At 40.0% G+C, this 22,488-nt stretch overlaps 1 protein-coding gene and 1 long non-coding RNA gene across 6 annotated transcripts in view; both read left to right on the top strand.

Annotated features, from left to right (window-relative positions):
• Positions 1-21,318, top strand: part of LOC146763044 (spindlin-Z-like) — a 159,278-nt gene extending 137,960 nt beyond the window's left edge. For 4 of the 5 annotated variants that reach the window (XM_085571200.1, XM_085571198.1, XM_085571199.1 and 1 more), the window contains 3 exons: positions 14,300-14,553; positions 15,563-15,796; positions 17,589-18,127. In XM_085571200.1, the coding sequence (XP_085427326.1) occupies positions 14,300-14,553; positions 15,563-15,796; positions 17,589-17,788 (688 nt within the window). In that variant the 3' untranslated portion in view covers positions 17,789-18,127. Of the gene's footprint in view, positions 1-14,299; positions 14,554-15,562; positions 15,797-17,588 lie in introns of all 5 variants that reach the window. The other variant, XM_085571197.1, reaches the window with a different exon arrangement.
• LOC146763045 (uncharacterized) overlaps positions 1-22,488 on the top strand; it is a 107,309-nt gene that overhangs the window by 51,191 nt on the left and 33,630 nt on the right. The gene's annotated exons all lie outside the window — the stretch shown is intronic.

The following is a 22,488-nucleotide window of genomic DNA, read 5'->3' on the forward strand; positions in this document are numbered from 1 at the left end:
TCAGAAACTTTATTTACTCCTAATCCTCTCTCGTTAGTAAAATACCATCCTGCTGGCCTAATATTCTTTTTACGATACTTATCATTGCACCACCACACTGGCTCAATTCAACCTGGGGTGGTACAATCCCTGTGCATTGTCATATATAAGGCATCCCATTCACTTTTCTCTAAAGGCATGGCTACTAGGCAAGTCTGGAAAGGATCACTGCGGGAGGTCATGGATAGGCACAACGTAGATTAATTTAAAGGTTGAGCTAGCGTAAGCCACACGTTGCGTTCTGGAAAGGGTGGCATTGCAACTACCTCTCCTTCATCAAGGAGTCCTACCAGAAAAACCAGCCTGAGAGGGCAGATCTGGCTCCCAAAAATACTGACATGGAAGCCAGCCATGCTCCCTCCCACAAACCAATTTTTAAATTACAGTGATTTGCACAATAGTGCAAAGGATCACACTGTGGGCAATCCCGAAGCCAGTGTTCTGATTCGCAATACCACTTTCTTTGTCACTTATAACAGAAACACAAAGTCCACGCTTGGTGGGAATAGTCTCTGAAAATAAAACAAGGGATAGGGTTATTTTCACATTTAAGTCCAAGCATCCTTTCAACTCTGTCTCTGCGATTTTTCTCAGAGGGAGACTTGTTCTGCAATTAGAGCTTCTACTATCTCTGGAACAAGTCAACCGTACAGCTCGCAAACTGGTGAGAGGTTGATGAGTCCCCTTGGGTCAGGTAGAAGCTGGTTCAGGTGGCCACGGGCTCTTGGGGGATCCAGACTCTGCAGTCTGAGAAGGCAGAGCTGATGGTGAAGTGGGCAAAACCGGGGAGGAAGTGCCAGGGTGATCAGGATCCTCAGGAGAGGTATGCAGGGATTCTCTAATAGGTCTCACGTTCTTGCCTGGGGTCCACCTCGGGCCATTTTCTGTGGAGACACAAGCAAAACCTCTTCCCCATATGACAAGGGGATAAGGTCCCATATTTTTACCTTTTCCTGGGTCCTTAATAAGGAGAGGGGCTTTCTGCTTAACTTCTAACTGAGGGGTTTTGCCAAAATGCCTTACAAATGGAGGGTTAGGATCCATGAGGGAACAATTTAAAAAGTTAAAAACATACAGTGCCTTCTGTAATCACTCTGCTGGGGTAGTATTCTTCATTCCCCCTTTCTGTTGCAACAAAAGACGTTTCAGTGAAGCACGGACCCTTTCAATTATAGCTTGGCCCGTTGAGGAATGAAGAATCCTTGTTTTGTGTGTTATCCCCCAGAGGGCAAGGAAATTTGCAACTCTCTGAGAAATATATGCTGGGCCATTATCAGTTTTGACTTGTGAGGGGATACCCAGGACTACAAAGGCACTCGTAAAGTGGCAGCAAATGTCTTTTGCTGATTCTTCTGTATGACAGGATGCAAATAAAGCATCTGAAAAGGTATCAATAGAGAAATTAATGTACTTAAGTCTGCCAAATTTGGGAAAATGAGTAACATACATTTGCCAAATTTGTAGGCTTTGAAGTCCTCTAGGGTTAACACCTCCTGCAACGGAGAGGAAGGAGTGTCTTTGACAGTCTGGGCACACAGCCACAATACTAACAGCTTGGCATGTGGTCAAGTCAAAGGTGTGGGTGAGCGCAGCAGCATTTTGGTGAAAAAATAAGTGACTGAGTTTTTCCTGGGAAAAGTGGTCCAGCAGTTGAACAGGTAGGGTAAGTAAATCTGCTTGCTGGTTTCCTTCTGCAATAAAACCAGGCAAAGTAGTGTGAGACCTGACATGCATGACAAAATAGGGGTGCCGCAGTCCCGCCCCAGACCACTGTCCTCAGCCCCGGCTAGCTCTCCTGCGGGGCGAGTAGGGCGAGTGGAAGCACCCTCCGCTGTACCCAGCTGGGCTTTGGAGAGTGCTTTGTGGGTCCTGAGGTCGCTGCTGATTCCAATGGCGAGGAAATGAGGAGAGGCACTTGTTGGGGGCAAAAATCCGATGTTTATTGAGGTCCTGTGGATTCAACAGCACCGGAGGCGGCCAGCCAACAAGTGCAACTCGGGGGTGCTGGCAACATGTTACATAGGGAGAGGGAGGGGGGCCGATCAGCCAGTGGGGGAACAGACAGGAGTGACTCTTGTGGGGATTGACATCTGGGGGATCCAGTGAGGGGGAGACAGGGTAGGGGTCCCAGGACCTCATCCAATCACTCGGTGCCCTGGATGGAAGTTTCTAGAGGTAGGGGAAGGGGCACCGAGTGACAGACAAGGCACTTGGGAGGGGGCAGGGAACTGACTTGGCATTTTCTAGGGAAACTGACACTTGGGGAAAGGCGGGAAAACTCAGGGAGAAACCAATACAGTATGGGGGTACACTGGAACAAACCATGACAGAATAAAGATGTAATAAAACATATAAAACCGCAACTCCACATAGGGGTCTTGCCTAGTATCTAAAAGGAAAACAAGTTGAAACCATTGAAACAATTCTTTGTTGGGAACATCCTTTAGTATGGCAGCTTCAGCTCTCTCCACAAGTCCTGCAACATAAGCAGAATCTGTTATTAAGTTAAAAAAGGTAACAAATCATTGGAAAGCCTGCACAACAGCTTCCAGTTAAGCAATCTGGGGAGAACCTGAAACAGTAGTGAAATCTGAATCCCATTGGTTGAGATATGTTTTCCATCAAATCAGTACCGACTTGTGGGTGCAGCCAGATCCATCTGTAAAAACAGTTCAAGCTTATAATGGAACCTCACTTCTCTTGGGTCATGTTAGGAGATTAAAGCTGGTTGACACAAGCTTGTGATTCAGGGGATATGTAGAAAGTTGTCCAGAAAAGTCAGTGAGGGCCATTTGAAAAATTTCACATTGCTGCAACAGCCACTGTAAATAGACAGTAGTAATAGGCAAACAGATCAAACAAAAATCCACACCTGCAAGTATGGTAAGTCTCTGTCTAGCTTTTACAATGAGCAAAGCAAATATCTCATGTTGTGTGCTTATAGTTTTAGACATTTGTTGTGGCAGAAAAATCCACTCTATTGTCAGCAAGGGGTCAGGCACTTTAGGATCTCACTGAAAAGTCAAAGCATGGGGTTACCTAGCCAGATTCAGAATTATTAAAGAAAAAGGCAACTCAGGGGCCCATCGGGCTGCTTGCCGATTTGAAATAGCATCAACTACTTGCTGCAGTGCCTGTCAGGCTTCTGGTGTGAGTTGCTGAGGCAACAGGAGATCTGTTTTGACTTTTAACAGATCAAAGGTCTCACATCCACATTTGAGATTCCTAGCAAGGAACGAACCCAATTAATTGAACCCAAAAGCTTTTGAGCATCATGCAAACTGCAAATGTTTGTTTGAATTTGTAAAGGCTGAGGAGAAATACTCTGGGTCCTAATGCGCCAGCTGAGATATTTCCAAGGGGGTTGATGCTGGATTTTTTCAGAAGCAGCACAAAGCTCTGCCTGGGTTACAGCAGCAACAACAAGGGCAAAGGCTTCCTCCATAACTCCCTGTTTTTCTGCTGCAATAAGAATGTCATCCATATAATGATATAATAAGGCAGCAGGCATCTTTTGGCAAATGGGGCTGAGGACCCTTGCAATAAACCACTGGAAAATAGTAGGACTGTTTTTCATGCCCTGGGGAAGGACCACACAGTGATACCTTTGCAGGGGTGCTTGCATATTGGTGCTTGGGACAGAAAAGGCAAATTTAGGAGCATCATCAGGATGCAAAGGAATGTCAAAAAAGCAATCTTTTAAGTTAATGACCGTCAGGTGCCAATCTCGGGGTATCATGGTGGGAGATGGAAGACCAGGCTGGAGTGCTCCCATGTCCTCCATAGCAACATTGATTTTGCAGAGGTCTTCCACTTGCCAGTTTGTTTTTTAATTACAAACACAGGTGAATTCCAGGAACTGGTAGAGGGGACTATATGTCCCTTCTGAAGTTGTTCTTGGACAAGGTTAGTAAGATAACACAATTTAGGTAGTGGCAGGGGCCACTGGTCCACCCAGAGGGGTGTATCAGTTTTCCAAGTTAATTTCAGGGTGTCACATGCCACAATGGCCCCTATTAAAAATCAGACTGAATTCTGAGACCCCATTGAGAAAGTACATCTCGTCCCCATAATACCATGGGTACAGGCAGAAGAAACAGTTTTACTGAGGCTATGTGACCTTCAGGTCCCGTCACCTGAGTTAGATCACGACTTTGATAACTGAGACTGCTCCCCCCAGTCCCAGTGAGGGCTTGGCGTACCTCTGTGAGGGGTTATGTGGGGAGCCACTTGGCTTGAGAGATAACAGTGAAATCGGCTCTGGTATCTAAAATACCAGTGAGTGTTATCTGCTCCCCCTGTAATGTCAGGGTACATTTGCAAATGGGATGTTCATCAGAAATTGTCTGTGCCCACAGCATTTGTGGGGTTCCCATAGAACCAAATCCTTCCACCCTTGTTTTGCATTCTTTTACAGGGGATGACAAATCATGTGAAAAGGGAATCAATTGTGCAATATGTGTTCCTTGAGGGACAGTACAGGGTGGAAAGGGGGTCCAAGCCATGATTTTAATTTCCTTAACAGAGTCTGAGTCTATAACTCCTGGGAGGACAAAAAGTCCTAAAAGGGTAGTTGAAGACCTCCCCACCAGCAAAGCACTTTTCTGGGGTCCTGGTGGGCCAAAAATTCCTGTAGAGAGTAAATGAACAGAAGAATCGATCAATGTTACTGTGATTGAGGTTGCCAAGTCCAGTCCGGCACTGACTGCAGTTGCTGGCTGAAGACTTGAGGCGATCCTCTTCTGGGTATCCTTGGTGGATGCATCTGCAGAGTTGGCATCTGCAGTGACAGCATCTGCTGTGGTGGCTGAGGTATTTGTGTAGGAGCGTGGCGCCTACCTGTGCTGCAGTTCCAGTTTTCCTGGATCGGGTGACCTTCAAAATCATAATTAGAGCAACACTGGTTAGCAAAATGATGACCCTGATGACACCATGGACATACATCAGGTGTTTTTGACTTAGTTCCTTTCTGAGCTAAGCATTCTTTTTTAAGTTGGCCAGGTTTGCCACAGATGAAACAGACTCCCGGAATTCCAGAGGGACCTTTGATGGCTGCAAAAGCTGTGGCCATGGCTTCATACTGATGTTCTATTGCCCCCATACGGTTGCACACTTCAACCATTTCAATAAGAGCTGGTTCTTGGTTAGGCAGGGACTTAAGCAGTTTTTTACAGTCTGTGTTTACATTTTCAACTGCAAGTTTTACAAGCAAAATTTCATGGGCATCAGAATTATCAATGTGGCATTCAAGTGCTTGCTTAAGGCAATCAATAAACTGAATGTAGGGTTCTTTAGGCCCCTGGACAATGGCTGTGAATGCTTTCTGAGGTGTTTTTGCATTGGGGACCTTAAGAAAGGTTTGGCAAACTGCATCCCAGACTCCATCAAGGGCTTCCCTTGGGCAGTCTCACGACTGGGTGGCAGGATCTGTGTATGGTGCCATTCTCATAAGCTGCCTGATTGTGAGGTCCGCCAGGGTCTGATTAGCATGACACACATAAGTTACAAGAAGGTTTTGCAGACCCTTCTCCCACTCCTTTTCCCATAAGCTGTATTGAATGAGGCATAGCAGTAGCTGAGCAAGAGTTTTTAAATCGTGCTGGGTCATTACATGAGCAGCAAACACAGAATCTAACATATTTGCAAAACATAGTGAACTGATGCCGTGCTTGGTATCTGCCGGTCAGAGCTCTTTAATTTCTGGGAAAAACAGCTGTTCTCAATAGGCAGTTCATTTTCAGGGTCCCAAATATACTACTGGTGCCACAATTCTTTCATCAATGTCAAATTCCTTGTCCCTTAATGCTTGCTGTTTTAAATAGACCCAGTTGTCATGAGGGTTGGGGGTATACAAATCAGGTTCTTTGTCAGGATTGATGGGCCCAGGATCAAAGCGGTCTTCCTCTTTGTTTTCCTCACTGTTCTCTGAGCAGTAGCCAGCAGCGAAACCCCCTGCAGAGCGCAAAGGGCCCCCCTCCCTTTCCCTCGTAAGAGGGGGGTACCAGGGCTGTGGGTCATGCTTGCTGTGGTGGAAGAGATGCAGTCTCTTTGGAATGTAAGGAATTCTGTGACTCCACCATAATGTGGGGGACAAATGGCAATCTGTTTGACTTTAGCAGCAGTCTCTTAAGATTTTAAAGAACATTGAGCTTCTGCTGTAGAGGGAGGGTAGGCATTCCCTTTAGCCTGGGACTTTTCTTGGGCCTTTAAGACCTCAAAAATCACCCACCAGGAGGGCAGCATTTCTGCAGCCACTTTATTTCCCTTGGTAGCAGAATCCCATAGCTTAATTCACGCTTTGTCCCACAAATCTGTCATAAAGACCGTAGACTCTGTAACTCCTGGTATCTCAGCTGCTGCCCATCATAATAGGACTTTTAAGTCATGTGAGGGCAAAGTTTTGCCATGCTGTTGCAACAGCTTAGACATAAGTTCAAAAACGTCTCTTTCCTAGGCAGATATCCCCTGACCCATTGTCCCCTGCAGCAGTTAACCTCCTATATCCTGGAGGGATACCTCACCTCCTTTATCCCAGAAGGGTTCATGTTGCCGGCCGGCTTTCCTGCTTCCTCACAGCAGCACTTCATTCTGCAGGGCTCATCGTCAGTTGCTCAGCTAGACAATCATTGCTTCCTCATCATGAGGGCATCATTTGATGGCAATTAATAAAGAGACGGGGTCTCCATGGTTTGCACACATGAAGCTGTTTATTGATACACACAGCTGAGTTTACAGTTTCAGTTGTAACTAAAAATAGCACAACTATAACATTTATGTAACAAGGTAGCATTGCTTAATTCAAAGCCTCATACACACTAGCACAGGTATGTGCAATCTTACATAACTTCTGCTTACCAAGTACCTTGTACCAAGAACACCATTAACTTTTGCATTCCTTCTTCAGGGTTCTGCTTTCTGTTGCCAAGGCTTGTGGCCTACTAATGCTAACATATCCACTTCTGTCATGGACTGAACAGTACTCCCAGCTCGTCTTTCTAGCTGTATTTCTAGCTCTATTTCTATTGTATTTTGATATGTTTAGCAAATTACCATAAATGACAAAAATCCCCAATTAGAGACATAAGTGCTGAGGTAATGCTCCCCCCATTCAACCTTCATTAAATTTCCCCTCTTTTAGATAGTAACTAAGCTTTGTTTATGAAAATGTGTCTCAGAGAGCTAGTTTCAACCTTGACTTCCCACAGAATCTAACTTTGGACCCCCAGCTTGGAGGAACTGGGGAATTTGTTTTGTCCTTCTGTCTAATAGAGTAGGTAAGATGCTAAGATGCTAGCTGCAAATACTATGATAGGCTACAGAGCTACAAATATACATGTAAAGAATATAGAAAATATATAAAAGAAAAAAGGCAAAAATCAATTTGGCATCATCCACAGGGCTCAGTATTGGGACCAGTCCTGTTTAATATCTTTATCAATTATCTGGATGAGGAGATCAAATGTATGCTCACCGATTTTACAGGTGTCACCAAGTTGACTGGGAGTGTTGATCTGCCAGTGGTAGAAAGACTCTATGTTGCACCCCTTCAGGTCCTGGCCAGTGAGGTGGCTGCAGCATTTGGGAGGTATTTGGTTGGCCAACACCCTTGTCAGTCACTGTAACAACTCTCTACAGTGGGATCTGGTCAGATTGGATCAATGGGTCAAGGCCAGTTGTTTGAGGTTCAACAAGGCCAAGTATTGGGTTCTGCACTTAGGTTCCAACAAACTCCATGCAACGCTACAGGTTAGAGGAAGAGTGTCTGAAAAGATGCCTGGCAGAAAAGGATGTGGGAGGGTTGGTTGACAGTCAGCTGAACATGAGCCAGCATGTGCCCAAGTGGCCAAGAAAGTCAATGGTATCCTAGCTTATATCAGCAATGATGTTGCCAGCAGGACTAGGGAAGTGACTGTCCCCTTGTGCTCTGCACTGGTGAAGTTGCACCTCAAGCACTCTGTTCAGTTTTGGGCACCTCACTACAAAAAACACATTGAGGTGTTGGAGTGTGTCCAGGGAAGGGCAAAAAAGATGGGGAAGTGTCTAGAGCATAAATATTATGGGGAGCAGCTGAGGGAACTGGGGCTGTTTAGCCTGGAGAAAAGGAGGCTCAGAGGGACCTTATAGCTCTCTACAGCTACTTGAAAAGAGGTTGTAGTGATGCGGTTGTTGGTCTTTTCTCCAAAATAACAAGCAATAGTTGAGCCAGGGGAGGTTTAAAATAGATATCAGGAAAAATATCTTCAGTGAAAGGGTTTTCAAGCATTGGAACAGAATACCCAGGGAAGTATTGGAGTCAGCATCCTTGGAGGTATTGAAAATATATGTAGATGTGTTGCTTAGGGACATGGTTTAGTGGTGGACATGGCAGTGTTAGGTTTGCAGGTGAACTCAATGATCTTAAAGGTCTTTTCCAACCTAAATGATTCTATAATTTCTTTGGAATAAGAGGATCTGAAACTTAGTGGAGTTGAAGAGCCTTTTACAATGAGTGCATAACTGAAGCATCAGGAATTGTTTTCAGGACTTGGCGTTATTTGCGTTTCCTGGCTCTGTGTTTTATGTATGTGTGACTGTAACATGGAGGGGTGGGTCGCAGACAGAGACAACACACACACAAGGTCCATGTGGCAAGAGAGAGAGCTTTATTCTTTGAACCCAGCCTTATATAGAGGGTTTGAAATGTCCCAGTCTATAATGCTCATTGGTCTGTTCTTAACACCTCCCAGTTTCCTGACCAGTGAGATGTCTGCAGCTTAAGATGGAACGTGATTGGTTGAGGTCCCTGTCTGTAACTGAATTAATTGCTCAGACACAGACTAGCTGTGACATATGACGACTTAAATTTTTAATGTCTAAGGCTTTGCAATATTATTCCAGTCTTTAGGAACAAAACTTTGTGAAATTTTAAGGATAATTCTAATAAAACAGAAGGGAAACATTTTGGATTTTCTCATTATACCATCTGTCTTGGTTCGACAAGACAGGAATCTGCGAAGGAGGGCTAAAGCCTCCTGTGCAATGGAGCAGGTAAACCCCCTCCCTCCGAATTACTAGGAGTTTTAAATCAAAAGGCTCTCAGGCAAAGATATGGGAATGGGAGTAACAATTCTTTACTAGGAGAAAACTAGACAACAATTTAAAAAGGCAAATGCAATCGGTACAAACAAAACCAGTGAAAAAAGTCCAGAACCTGAGGATTCGGGGTGCCCGTAGCAGTCCTGCTGGGACGATTGCTCCCCTTGCAATGGTTGATGAACTGCAGCTGCAGTGGTGATCTTTTGAAGGGTATAGTTTTCCTCTGAAGATCTGGTGGCAGTGGGGCCGGTCTTCCTCTGCGCCGGGGTTGCCTCCGAGCTCCGCCGCCGTCGCCTCAGCGCGCTCCGGCTGCTTCACTGCGAGTGCCGCCGAAGAGAGTTGCTTCTCTGGCAATCCCCCAAAGTAAAGAGCTGCTCTGTCCCCAAAAAGGTACCCCCTTATATCCAATAAAAGAGTGCTTGGCTTCCCCCTCTGGGTGGAACATCTCACAATAGGATGGTGTTATGTTACCAGCCCTGCATTGAATCAGTCAATGGCCCACTAACAAACCATTACCTCTTAGGAGCAAAACCGGTTCTTGGAAAAGATAACAAAACCTGCCCAACAGGTTTGCCTTCAACAGATGGCAAATAGAATACAAGCTTATCTTACAACCCAGGACACCATCTCAAAATGTACATACTTATGGGTTCCTGTGCTTGTCACAGAAACAACATACTATTGATATAAAAAGACGTTTGAGAAAGTTGACTATTATCTTATATGGAAGTATACTGGTCACGGTTATTACACACCCATTTTTGAAAAGGGTAGTGCAGAGTTCTCGGGGAACTACTGACCAGTCAGTCTTACCTCTATGCCTGGTAAGATTGTGGAACATATCTTCCTGGAAGACATATTTAAACATATGGAAAACAGGGAGGTGATTAGAGACAGCCAACATGGCTTCAGCAAGGACAAGTCATGCCTGACTAATCTAGTGGCCTTCTACGATGGCGTGACTGCATCACTGGACAAGGGAAGAGCAAGTGGTGTTATCTGTTGTGGACTTAGTCCTTCCTCTAAATTGGAAAGACATGGGTTTGATAGATGGACTGTTACATGGATAAGGAATTGGCTAATAGATGCATTCAAAGTCAACAGCTCAGTGTCCAAGTAGATACCAGTAATGGTGGTGTCCCTTAAGGGTACATACTGGGACCAGTAGTGTTCATTATGTTTATCAACAACATAGTGCTGTTGACACACCTGAAGGATGGGATGCCATCCAGAGGGACCTAGACAGGCTCAAGAAAGGGGCTCATGGGAATCTCATGAGGTTTAACATGACCAAGTACAAGGTGCTGTACCTGGGTCAGGGCAAACCCCAGTATCAATACAGGCTGGGGGATGAACAGATTGAGAGCAGCCCTGCAGAGAATGACTTGGGAGTGCTGGTGGATGAAAGGCTGGACATGAGCTGGCCACGTGCACTGGGAGCCCAGAAAGCCAATCATATCCTGGGCTGCATCAAAAGAAGTGCGGCTAGAAGGTCAAGGGAGGTGATTCTGCCCCTCTACTCAGCTCTTGTGAGACTCCACTTGCAGGGCTGCATCCAGCTCTGGGATCCCGAGCACAGGAAAGATATTGACCTGTTGGAGCAAGTCTAGACAAGGCCTCAAAGATGTTTAGAGGGATGGAGCATCTCTTCTACAAGGAAAGGCTGGGACAATTGGGATTATTCAGCCTGGAGAAGAGAAGGCTTTTGGGTGACCTAATTGCAGCCTTCCTGTACCTGAAGGGAACTTGCAGGTGAGATGGGACAAGACTATTTACAAGAGCATGTAGTGACATGACAAGGGGGAATGGGTTAAATTGAGAGTAGGTTTAGATTAGATATTAAGAATAAATTCTTTACTGTGAGGGTGGTGAGGAACTGGAACAGTTTGCCCAGAGAAGTTGTGGATGCCCCATCCCTGGAGGTGTTCGAGGCCAGGTTGGATGGGGCTATGTACAACATGGTCTAGTTGAAGGTGTCACTGCCTGTGGCAGGGGGGTTGAAACTAGATGATCTTCAAGGTCCCCTTCCAACACAAACAATTCTATGATTCTCTGATAGACAGTGGGATTGAGTGCACCTGCAGCAAGTTTACAGATGATAGCAAGCTGAGCAGAGCAGTTGATTCACTTGTGGGAAGGGATGCCATCCAGAGGGACCTTGAAAGGCTGAGTCCATGTGAGCCTCATAAAGTTCAACAAGGCCAAGTACAAGGTGTTGCACCTGGGTCAGGGCAATCCTCAGTATCAATACAGACTGGGGAATGAATGGATTAAGAGCAGCCCTGCAGAGAAGGATGTGGGGGTATTGGTGTATGAAAAATTGAATATGAGCTGGCAATGTGTGCTTGCAGCCCAGAAAGCCAATTGTATCCTGGGCTAAATCAAAGAAGTGTGGCCAGCAGGACAGGAGAGGTGTTTCTGCCCCTCTGCTATAATGAGACCCCACCTGGAGTACTGCATCCAGCTCTGAGGTCCCCAGTACAAGAAAGATGTGGACCTGTTGGAGTGGGTCCAGAGGAGGGACATGAAAATTAAATCAGAGGACTGCAACACCTCTCCTATGATGACAGGCTGAGAGAGTTGGGGTTGTTCAGCCTGGAGAAGAGAAGGCTCTGGGAAGACCTTATTGCTGCTTTTCAATATATAAAAGGGGCTTATGAAAAGACAAAGAAACTTTTTACCATGGTCTGTATTGACAGAACTAAGGGCAATGGTTTTAAACTGAAAGAGGGTAGGTTTAGATTTGACATAAGGAAGAAATTTCCGATTATGAGGGTTGGGAGGCACTGGAACAGGTTGCCCAGAGAAGCTGTGGATTCCCCATCAGTGAAAAGTGTTCATGGTCAGTTTGGATGGGGCTTTGAGCAACCTGATTTAATGAAAGATGTCCATAGCAGGGGGTAGAAGAATTGAATGTAAATGATCTTTAAAGGCTGATCACTCTATGATTCTGTTGTTTGTAGTCAGTTAGAAATCTATTTTCTTTCTTATGACATGTTCAGTAGCAAGCAAAATTAGTTTTTTTGGCAATTTATTTGTTTGAAAATCATATTTCCTGCTATAACAAATAGCAATACAAATGACAATGAGTGGCTGTCCAGTAGTACCAGCCTTCAAAGGAAAACTTGAACTGCAAGTATACCTAGCTGCTCCTTGATTTGTAATTACATTTATGACGCTTTTTGCTCTCTCCAAGGTGTTTTAAAAGGTAGTGACCAAATTGGACTGTATTGTGTAGCTTTTTTTAAAGTGACTGAAGCTTTTCACTTAATTGTGCAAATTTAAATGTTATGATTTATAAGCAGAAAGTGAAAATAACTGTGTGGTTAAGCATGAACAATATTATTTTACCTTTTTCAACTTTAACTTTTTAGCTTCAGTAGCAGCTGGTTTTATTCTGTGAGGATGCCTTAAAATGGAATAATAGAATTGTGATTCATTAAAATTCAATAGATTAATTTAATGCAAAATAATTTTCATTGTGCCCAAGAACCAGATCTCTCATCTCATTTATTCAGAATAAAACTTTTCAGAGACTATTATAATTTTTTTTAAGTAAGACTTGAGCAAGAATGAGTATTTGAACATATGTTCAAGTTTCTGTGGAAAATTAGAACCAACTCTGCAGAGTTCCTCTTAACTGGAAGAGATTAGCATTTTTATAATACTAACTTTGACAAGATAAATTGTGAATGCAGACTGACCTCCTTAATCAGGTAAAATCATCACAGAAGTTAAATTTGACAGAAGATACTGTGGAACTCTGCTAAGACTTTCATGAAGAATGAAAGTCTTGAGGTGGGACAAGCTGTTGAAGGAATTATCCATCTTGTTTTTAATGGAGTTATGATTACATCTTCAGCATTAGTAATTTTATATACAGTTTTTATTGTTTTTTAAGACTCATTATGAGACTTCATGATAAAATTGCTATTTGTGTCTTTTGGACCTCTAGCATACATGGGTTGTTCTTTGAGCTTTCATTGTTCCTAGAGACATTTTACTTTGGTCACTGTCAGTAATCTAAGGATGGATGTTGTTTTCTGCAACTGATTTTTCTTTTTTTAGATGTTGCTTTTAAGCATGCTTCTAATGTGTATATTGCTATTTAAATGAAGAGTACTATAACTGGTAATTAATAAAAAAATGTATTTTGGAATTAGCTAACATTTGTGAGAATTTTAATCAGGCAACCCACTAAGTATTACTCTAGGAATGAATATGCATATTGTAACATGCTAAAATAAATATTATATATTTATCACCAATGCAATGTTGTAATGTTAATGTTTCTTCATGTTGTGTTCACAAATGTCAAGTTACTGTTTGGGTTTATTTAACTCAATAGAATATAACTTGTGTAACACTGTTTTAGTGGGTTGAAACTGTCAAATAGCTTACATGACTGTTTATCAGAGCAACTGCCATTCACCAGAAGGAATCTTCCTCTGCAAGTTAGAGTACAAAAATGAGGAAGGGTAAAAAGTATGTTTAATCTATTATCTGCTTTAAAGAGTATCACTTCTCTTGCTGTGACCTTTGCATATAATTTTTTTTGTGTTGTACTAAAAAGGAATGTTAAAAATGTTGTTGCTGCCATGTGCCTTTAAAAATACTTGAAGTCAAAGATACCTGTAAGTGCAGAGGGAAGTGAAATTTCCTTCAGGTGACAAGACAAGTTAGGGAAAACAAATGCGCTGAAGAATTTTAATCAACCACCACTAATGTTTCCACTGGATTCTTCCTACTGGGGTGAGGGAATTATGTTTACCATTCTGTGGAGTGCAACAAAGTAGCAAAAGTATATACTATTAGGTGACAGTGCTCTTTCAGAGCTGATTTAGGGTTTTAACAAGCAAGTTTTAATTTTGATGTTCTGTGTAGCAATGCCTATAATAGTTTTTGGCTTAAGCAAACTAGTTTTAGGAACTACTGTTGTGAAAGCAACTTATACAAAATATTGAAAGTATTCCACTACTTTTCAGTGTGGGTTTTTTTCTTTTTCCAGAGCAATGTAGTATTCTTTACACCCTAATTTGAATAAGGTGCACTAAGCTGTATAAATTAATGTATCTTATATTAATATATAATAATAATATATTGCCTTCTTAAAGGATGCAGCTCTTGTCCAGAATAGAATTTTGAGTATGTACTTGTTTAATGTTATGTTTGTATCTGTGTACAGAAAGCATAGAAACAATGTTGGACCAAGCAAACCTATTTCTCAGCCACGAAGAAACATTGTAGGCTGCAGAATACAGCATGGCTGGAGAGAAGGAAGCGGACCTGTAACACAATGGAAAGGCACAGTTCTTGATCAAGTTCCTGTAAATCCCTCCCTCTATCTTATAAAGTATGATGGATTTGATTGTGTGTATGGACTAGAACTGCACAAAGACGAAAGAGTTTCAGCACTTGAAGTCCTTCCAGACAGAGTTGGTAAGAGTTTTTTTTTCCTATATGTGCATATGTTGTCAGAACATTTACATTTTATTAAATTACTTTTCAGTACATGGCAGATAATCTAAATGCTCTGTTCAATTTCTTTTTTTTTTTTTTAGTTCACAAAGTTTTGATGATAGCAGAGAAATTAGTGGTGTCTTGTCTTTAAATTGTATGTAGAAAATTCTGTAGGTTTTCTTTTTGAGAGTCTTATCCCTAACGAGCTTATATACATGTAGTGTCAATATTTCTATTAAAATTTAAACTCTGAGCCAACTGAGAAATGTCCTGACTATGCTGTCTTGCATGTGTTTGACATTAATTATGTGTTTGGTTGGGTTTTTTTTTTTAATGTGCTTTCAATAGGTATCAGTACAAGCGGAGGGAAAAAAACATTTTCTAAGTGAAATAACTTAGTAATTAGTAACTTAACTAGTAACAAGGCTTTATTGTTTCTTATAATTAGCACAGAATTGTTAAACTTCAGGTGTTTCCAAACTGTAAAGTTCAAGGTTTTGACCTAATAATGTCTTTTTCTGAATTGAATCAATTCTTGGGTTTCCTGACTGCAAAGAAATCGGTAGCGGTCTCTAGAATGGGGTTAGGGGGAACCAAACCTAACACCTTCATTAAGAACTTCATACAGCTGCTCTGTGATTTAGCTTCTCTTCCTCCCCTCCTCCTCCCCTTCAGTATAAATATTTAAAATACAGATGCTATTCCTTCCTGTGGCTTATATTGGTCTCCCTTTACCTTGCATTATGATAGTTTGGGGGGAGTGCAATGATGGAAAATGTCAATAAAGAGTGTTAACATGGTAAAATAATTTTTCAAGTTCTGCTGTTCTTTGGTTTTCAACTCTCTGAAATGGGCATTATTTGTTTTTTATGTGAATTGACTAACTTTCAAATTAATTTCTTCATTAATCTGGATAAATATTATTTTTTGTAAATATTTATTTCTGTACTTTTTGAATGGACATACTTATGAACTGCTACCATTTCAGCTTCATCTCGAATTAGTGATGCCCACCTGGCAGACACAATGATTGGCAAAGCTGTCGAACATATGTTTGAGACAGAGGATGGCTCAAAAGATGAATGGAGGGGGATGGTCTTGGCTCGAGCTCCTATTATGAACACGTGGTTTTATATTACCTACGAGAAAGATCCTGTGTTGTATATGTACCAACTCTTAGATGACTATAAGGAAGGTGACCTTCGCATTATGCCCGATTCCAGTAAGTAGACTGGTCACTTTTTTCTTCTGAAAAGTGGCATCTCTCTGTATTATTATGTATGGAAAAGAGAGTTGACAAACAAGTATCTTTTTAAGTATCAAAACTAGCAAAGGTTACAGCATAACTGAAAAAATATCTGTATTAAACAATTTCTTAAATATTTTCCTTGAGTCAGTGGTGAAATATGCAATAAATACTAGAAAATCCTTTTCCGTTATAATTCCTAATTTTGATAAAGATATGCATACTGTTATGAAGAGATTACACTTAGATTTTTTTCACATGGACAAACTAGAATCTTTCCATTGTTATTTTCTTATAGAAGTGTCACAAATCAAGAGGTTATATTTTTGAAGCAGCTGTTATAAAAATAATGTTTTGGGGCTAACTAAAATAGGTTAATTTAGTTTGGGTAAGCATCATCAGTTTGGAAAGTTTTTGAATAGTTTCTTGGAGGAAAGGAGCACTAATATTTTCAAAATTCATTTTCTCTCACATGTTTAAACATATAAACAGGGGAAAAATTCAATAGGTTAGGAGGAATATTTTTTTCTTTCTTTTTTAAAGTGAAAGTTATTGGCTTTTTTCCTATAAATATTTTTTTGCATAATCAGTGTTGTTCAAGGGATTTTAGCTAATAATAAAAAAAAATGTCCATAATATTGTGCTCTTACTTCTGTCTTGTGCCTCAAAAGTGCTTCTCCAACAGAGGCAATTTTGACTTTAAAGTAAATCATTAATTTGATAGCCAAACAGTAATTATGCAATGGACTACATAAATATTATTTTAAATTAATTAATTAATTGAGTTTCTCAGACTGTCTTCCTTCAGATCTAGCACTGCTGAGTAAGCAAGTGGCACTTATTTGCATAACCTCTGCAGTAATCCTATGGTTTTAAATTTTTTTTCCAGCCTAACAAAAAGCAACTTATCTGTGGCCTGAGAGAGAACCACAAATGTTAATGGAAAAACTAACTTTGATTGTATAAAAACCAAAGCAAGCTCTTTCAGAGTTGGCACTCTGAAATACCTTGTAATTACTTTTAAAATTCTGCTCTGCTTTCTTCTTTCTTAGAAAAATAAGTTAAAAGACCCTTGCTTTTCATATTTAAATTTTTAATGTGTTCTTTTTTCCTATTTATTGTGGGTCCCTTCCAGATCAGGATATTCTATGATTCCTTACCTCTGTTTCTAAGACACTCTGAGCTATCTTCCCTGAATTTGGGTCCTTTACAGACAATGTGAATTGTGTATTTAAGGATACTTCTGGGTAGATTTTGCTTCAAAAGCAAATAATAAGATTAAACTTCTCGACAGTATCCATTCTAGTGTAAAATTGAAAGCTCCTTTCTACAGCATTATTGATTAAAGAGGTTACACTTAGCTTGGAAGATGTGATTTTGTTGCAATGACATTTGCATTGACATTTTGGATAATGAGTTCTAGTACACCTGCCTTTCTGTTAAATATACTTAGTGCCTTGTTCTGCTGGGGGCTCAAATTCAATTATCTACAAACATTTTTTGTAATTGGTGTGTAAACCTTCATATCAAAATATTTACTTTTCTAAACAATTGAAGTGCTAATTTTTAATTCATAAAAGTGAAGACGATATTACTTAAAAAAATAAAATCTGTGACTACTCTAGAAGCATGACAATAGGTTCTTGTCTAAACAACTTTAGACAACTTGAACTTGTGACTTTCTTAACTTATAGAGAAGTCTGCAGTTTTGTATATTGGAAAAAATCCATAAATGTCTACAAAAGTACAATGTATTTTCATATTACAGATGATTCACCTCCTGCAGAACGAGAACCAGGTGAAGTTGTAGACAGCCTGGTAGGCAAACAAGTGGAATATGCCAAAGAAGATGGCTCAAAACGGACTGGCATGGTCATTCATCAAGTTGAAGCCAAACCATCTGTCTATTTCATCAAGTTTGATGATGATTTCCATATTTATGTCTACGATTTGGTGAAGACATCCTAGACGTCATCATGAACTTTTGCCAAATTTGTGGAACTATTAAATGTAAAATTTGTAGACACAGACTTGACTGTTTTTCAGTTGAATGAAAATTTAACTGTCCCTGCGAACCCACAATCTCTGCCAGCAACTGTTTTGTTCTGAATAATACAAATTTATGTGAATATGACACATCTTGTGTAAGAGAGCTCCTTTTCTTGAAGGAAATCAATATATTTGGGTGGTAGGGAGTTAAAAGCAAAGAACAGCTGCAATTTCAAGCTGTGTGAAGTCAATCTAGTATTGTAATCTAGATTTTTTCTTAGATTAACTTTTTCTTCAACCTTGCATCACCTGTTCAACTGCCACATGCAAGTGTAGTTTGCTATTTTCCATATGCCTTCTTTTGCAACATTAAATTTAATTTCTTGGCTACTGGCAGTCCTTGTTTTCTGGGTTGGGACAGAGGTGACTTTTCTGAAAGATTTAACCGGTTTGTGCAGCAGTAAGGAGTGTCTAACCCACGTAACATCAATTTACTATTTCTACTCTTTGTTTCAAATTAAGTTATTAAATGCTTGTGTGTTTTTTACTAGTCACAGGGCAGTAGGATATCAAGTGTTTGACTTATGCACCTTTCAGTGAAAAGGCTTTAAACTATAAAACTATATTTAATCTGTATATCCAGTTAATTAGAAAATGAAAGTTAAGGGCCTGTGTTTACAAGTTGTAGGAACCAGTAAAATACACACAACAAAGCTGCCATTAATCCTAAATATTGTGTTCTGTTATACACATTTCATAGCAGAATACAAGTGCTTGGTGCCACAAGTTTAACAGTATATAATGCTACTTATGCAGACTTTGGACTACACATTGGCAACCAGTAGTCTCTCATTTAATATCAGAACCTAGCAACCTGGATGTTTGTGTGTGGACTTAGAAACATAGTATTAGTTAATCTTTTACACAGTAAATACAAGCTTATGTGGGAGGGAGGTGCTTTTACACTGAGGACCTCCTTTAGAGAAGGAGAAGAATTTGTTGCCTTCTCCTCAGTCTGCTGTATTCCTTTGCTTTGTTTTGTGCTAGGATTTGCTAATGTTTTTAGCCATTTTGGTTCAAGAAGGCATAATTTCAATGTATTCTATTTTTGGCTTTTCTGCATAAGGAGTGTCCAAACAAATCTACAGTTTAAACCTGTTGTTGCCTTTTGTGGTGTACTTGCTTTGAGGTATGCCATTAACATGAATTTCATTCTGTGGACACTAGAGTTATGCATGCCAGTGGTGTACTACCTAATGGGAGCTATAGGCTGTGTCAGTGGTTCAGTCATCTGAATTAGATTGTGGATGCAAATAACAGCCCACAACAGCAGAATTCTTTCACAGTTTAAATCTTGCAAGATAGGTGTAAATCAAGGTTAGGGTATTTGGGTTTTTTTAAGAATAGCAACTTTTAAAACCATCATATTTGTAATGAGGATCAGCATAGAAACAAAATTTTCATGTTGAAGCAGAGTTCTACAGGCTTCAAACCACTGCTTCACAGAAATACAGTATGTGAAGAATGTGAATACAGTCAATGCTATTGATGGAAAGAAGGAATACATAGATATCCAACCTTATGATGTTAGTGGAAGGATGCAGCAGAGATACTGCTAATCAGAGATCAGGGGTCTGACCTCTATTGTGGGTATTCTTAATAGCAAAGACTCAGTGGCTTAAGTCTTTTCTGTCTTTTTTTTTTTTTTTTTTTTTTGCCTGATTTCATGCTTTAGCCTTAAGGCTTGTGCCTCATTATGCTGTTAAATGGTAATACTGTATAAATATGGTATCAATTCTTTGTCTCTTGCTACTACATTGCATTATGTCCTGTATTTCAACATGGGCAAGCAAAGGCAGGCTACTGTCTTTCAGTTCACAACTTCTCAATCCAGTCTTTAAGCACCAAGTATCTGAGTCAGTAAATTTTCATTGTGTTTTGAACAAAATGAACAGATTTGCAACACAGTGCTTTCATCCTGCAGATCTGTTATGTGCTTCCTATTGACTCTTAAGAGTCCTGCATGTAAATCTCAAAGCTGAGCCTGGCTCCATGAGCTCAAGTTGATATTTGTGGCACAAGAATGAGTGTATTGATTACACACAAAATACACTAATAACTTAGTACAATGAATTTTGGGCTTTACATCTAAGGATGTAACAACAAGGTTTGTTTTGAACTATTTGAGGTTTAGCTCTACTGGAACATTTTTAGCATTTGGCTTGCATTTGTGAAGTTTTATGTAAGCCACTCTAATACACCACATATTTTGCTAATTAGAATATAATCTATACAGTATATACTGTCAAATTTTATGGTTGTTTTTAGATGTCCCCATTGTCTGTTGCATGGGATTTTTCTTTTCATCTTTTTTTTTTCTTAAGGTGTGTGTGGAAGGGTAGTTTTGGTTTTGTGGTTGGTTTTTTTAATAGCTTAAACGACCTTTTTGAGACTTGAGACTTATTCCACTCCCTGCCATCTGTTTTGGGTTTACTTTAGGCTCATGTTTCAGATCTGCATGCAGTGCTTGCATTACCCTAGTAACTACATGTTGGTCCCTTGTTCTAGGGGTTCAACATCACTTTCCAAATATATCATAGGTCTTGTGATGACACAAGCCATGGGTCTTTGTATAAAAATTATTGGCCTCTCATTTACCTGCTGTAGTATTGTTGTATATTGTATGTGCATGATGTCAAGCTGCCATGGAAAACTTTTAAAAAGGAAAAAAAAAAAAAAACAACAAAAAAAACACCTTAAATGCAGACCATCCTTTTTTGCATGCTTAGAAGGTTAGAACATTCAATGTAACAAATGGAAGCTGCATGTTATAATGTTTAGGTTTGGGGTTTGTTATGTTTTTATTTTGTGTTCAGTTTTTTGTGAATTTCCTTATTGTGCTGTTTGAATGGTTGTTAATAGGATTAAATGCACTGGTGAGACAAACATAGTTCCAACGAAAGGTAATTTTCCAGTTGTATGTCATACAGCATTTGAAGGGACCATGTATTCTGTTCAAGAATAAATAAAATCATAACTGATAAGTAAAACAATGATTTTTTTTTCTTTTGAATGCCAAACCCTAAACTAAGTGGGACTACATAAAGACTGAAATACTTTGGGAAAAATCCTATTTATTACAATTTTCTTTAAATTAATTCTTTATAATGGAGGATTCATCTTCAAATAGAATAAAATACAGCTGTTTCAGGGAAAAATAATTAGGGTAAAACACAGTTTCTGGTTCCTTGAAAATGTTGTGCATTTTGTATTTTATATCATTAGTGCAATTTGGATGGTTCTTGGTATGTGTATAGTTCAAAGGTCTTTGTGTTCACGTTTTAAAATTAGGTAGTGAGTTCATCTTTAAAGCTTGGTTTCATTACTTTTATTTTCTTTGCATTTAGAAGTATGAACACTTTAAATCTGTTACTTAATTCTGTAAGTATTTTTTATAATTATGATGTAACTCTATCCTTAAAACATTTAAAATAAATCCTTTATGTGCATCTCATGACTTTAAATTTTATTCTCATGAGCAAAATGTAGTGATGTGACTTCAGACTGCAAAGAAGCAGTTTCTCCAGTATTTTAATTTAAAAAGGCTTAGTATTTTAAAGTTGGGCCATGTGTGCTGGTATAATATTTTCCCCTATGAAATAAGTTTGCTTGCTAAGTCAATTTTTTCCCCCCATGTAAGTATGAATGTAAGTAAGATGGAATTTCACTGAGGTAAAGCATAATGCTTAAATTGTATTTCACCAAAAAAAGGAAAATTCCTCCTCAGGGGTTTATGCAAGTCTGTGAGGAAGCATCTTATTTCCAGAACACACTAGCTCACACTGTAATCAGTAGTTAAGCAACAAGGAACAGTAGAAGTGTTTGTCAGTATTTAGCTCATAGATTTGACTGTTTTGAATTAATGGGCTTAACTAGAATTGGAATTTTATTTTACTCACTAAGTTAAAAAAAAAAAAAAAGTAGAATTTATCCAAAACTAGACATGATGAGCAGTGAAGGGAATAATAGCAGTTTTGTGAATTTCCTTGAGGCACATAAAGTATTTCATTCTAATCAATGAACACTTAATTATTTTCTGTTGTTTAAGATAAGTTACCAAGCTTGAGTTTGAATACTGAAATCTGATTATAGGAGGAAAAAATATTATAGGAATAGCCCAAAACATATTTTTGACACCAAGTTGTCGACACGTCTGGACAGTGGGAAAGAGTGCATCTTCAGCAAGTGCATAGATGATGCAAAACTGGTAGGAATGGCTGATACACCAGAGGGTTGTGCTGCCATCGCGAGGTATCTTGACAGGCTGGAGAAATGGACTGACAGGAACCTCATTAATTTTAACAAGGGAAAGTGCCAAGTCCCACACCTGGGAAAAAAAACCTGCATGCTCCAGTACATGATGGGTGCTCACCAACTGGAAAGCAGCTTTGTGGCAAAGGACTGTATGTTTGTAGCGTCCTAGTGGACACCAAGCTAAACATGAACCAGCAATGTGTCCTTGTGTCAAAGAAGGCTAACAGCACCCTGTGCTGCATTGGGCTGTCATTGCCAGAAAGTCAAGGAAGGTGCTCCTTCCCCTTTACTCAGCACTGGTGAGGCTGCATCTAAAGTACCATGTCCTGTTCTGGGCCCTCCAGTACAAGAGTAATGGACATTAT

Source organism: Lonchura striata, chromosome W, assembly GCF_050655825.1.
Source record: "Lonchura striata isolate lonStrDom1 chromosome W, ASM5065582v1, whole genome shotgun sequence".
Classification (NCBI taxonomy): Eukaryota; Metazoa; Chordata; class Aves; order Passeriformes; family Estrildidae; genus Lonchura; species Lonchura striata.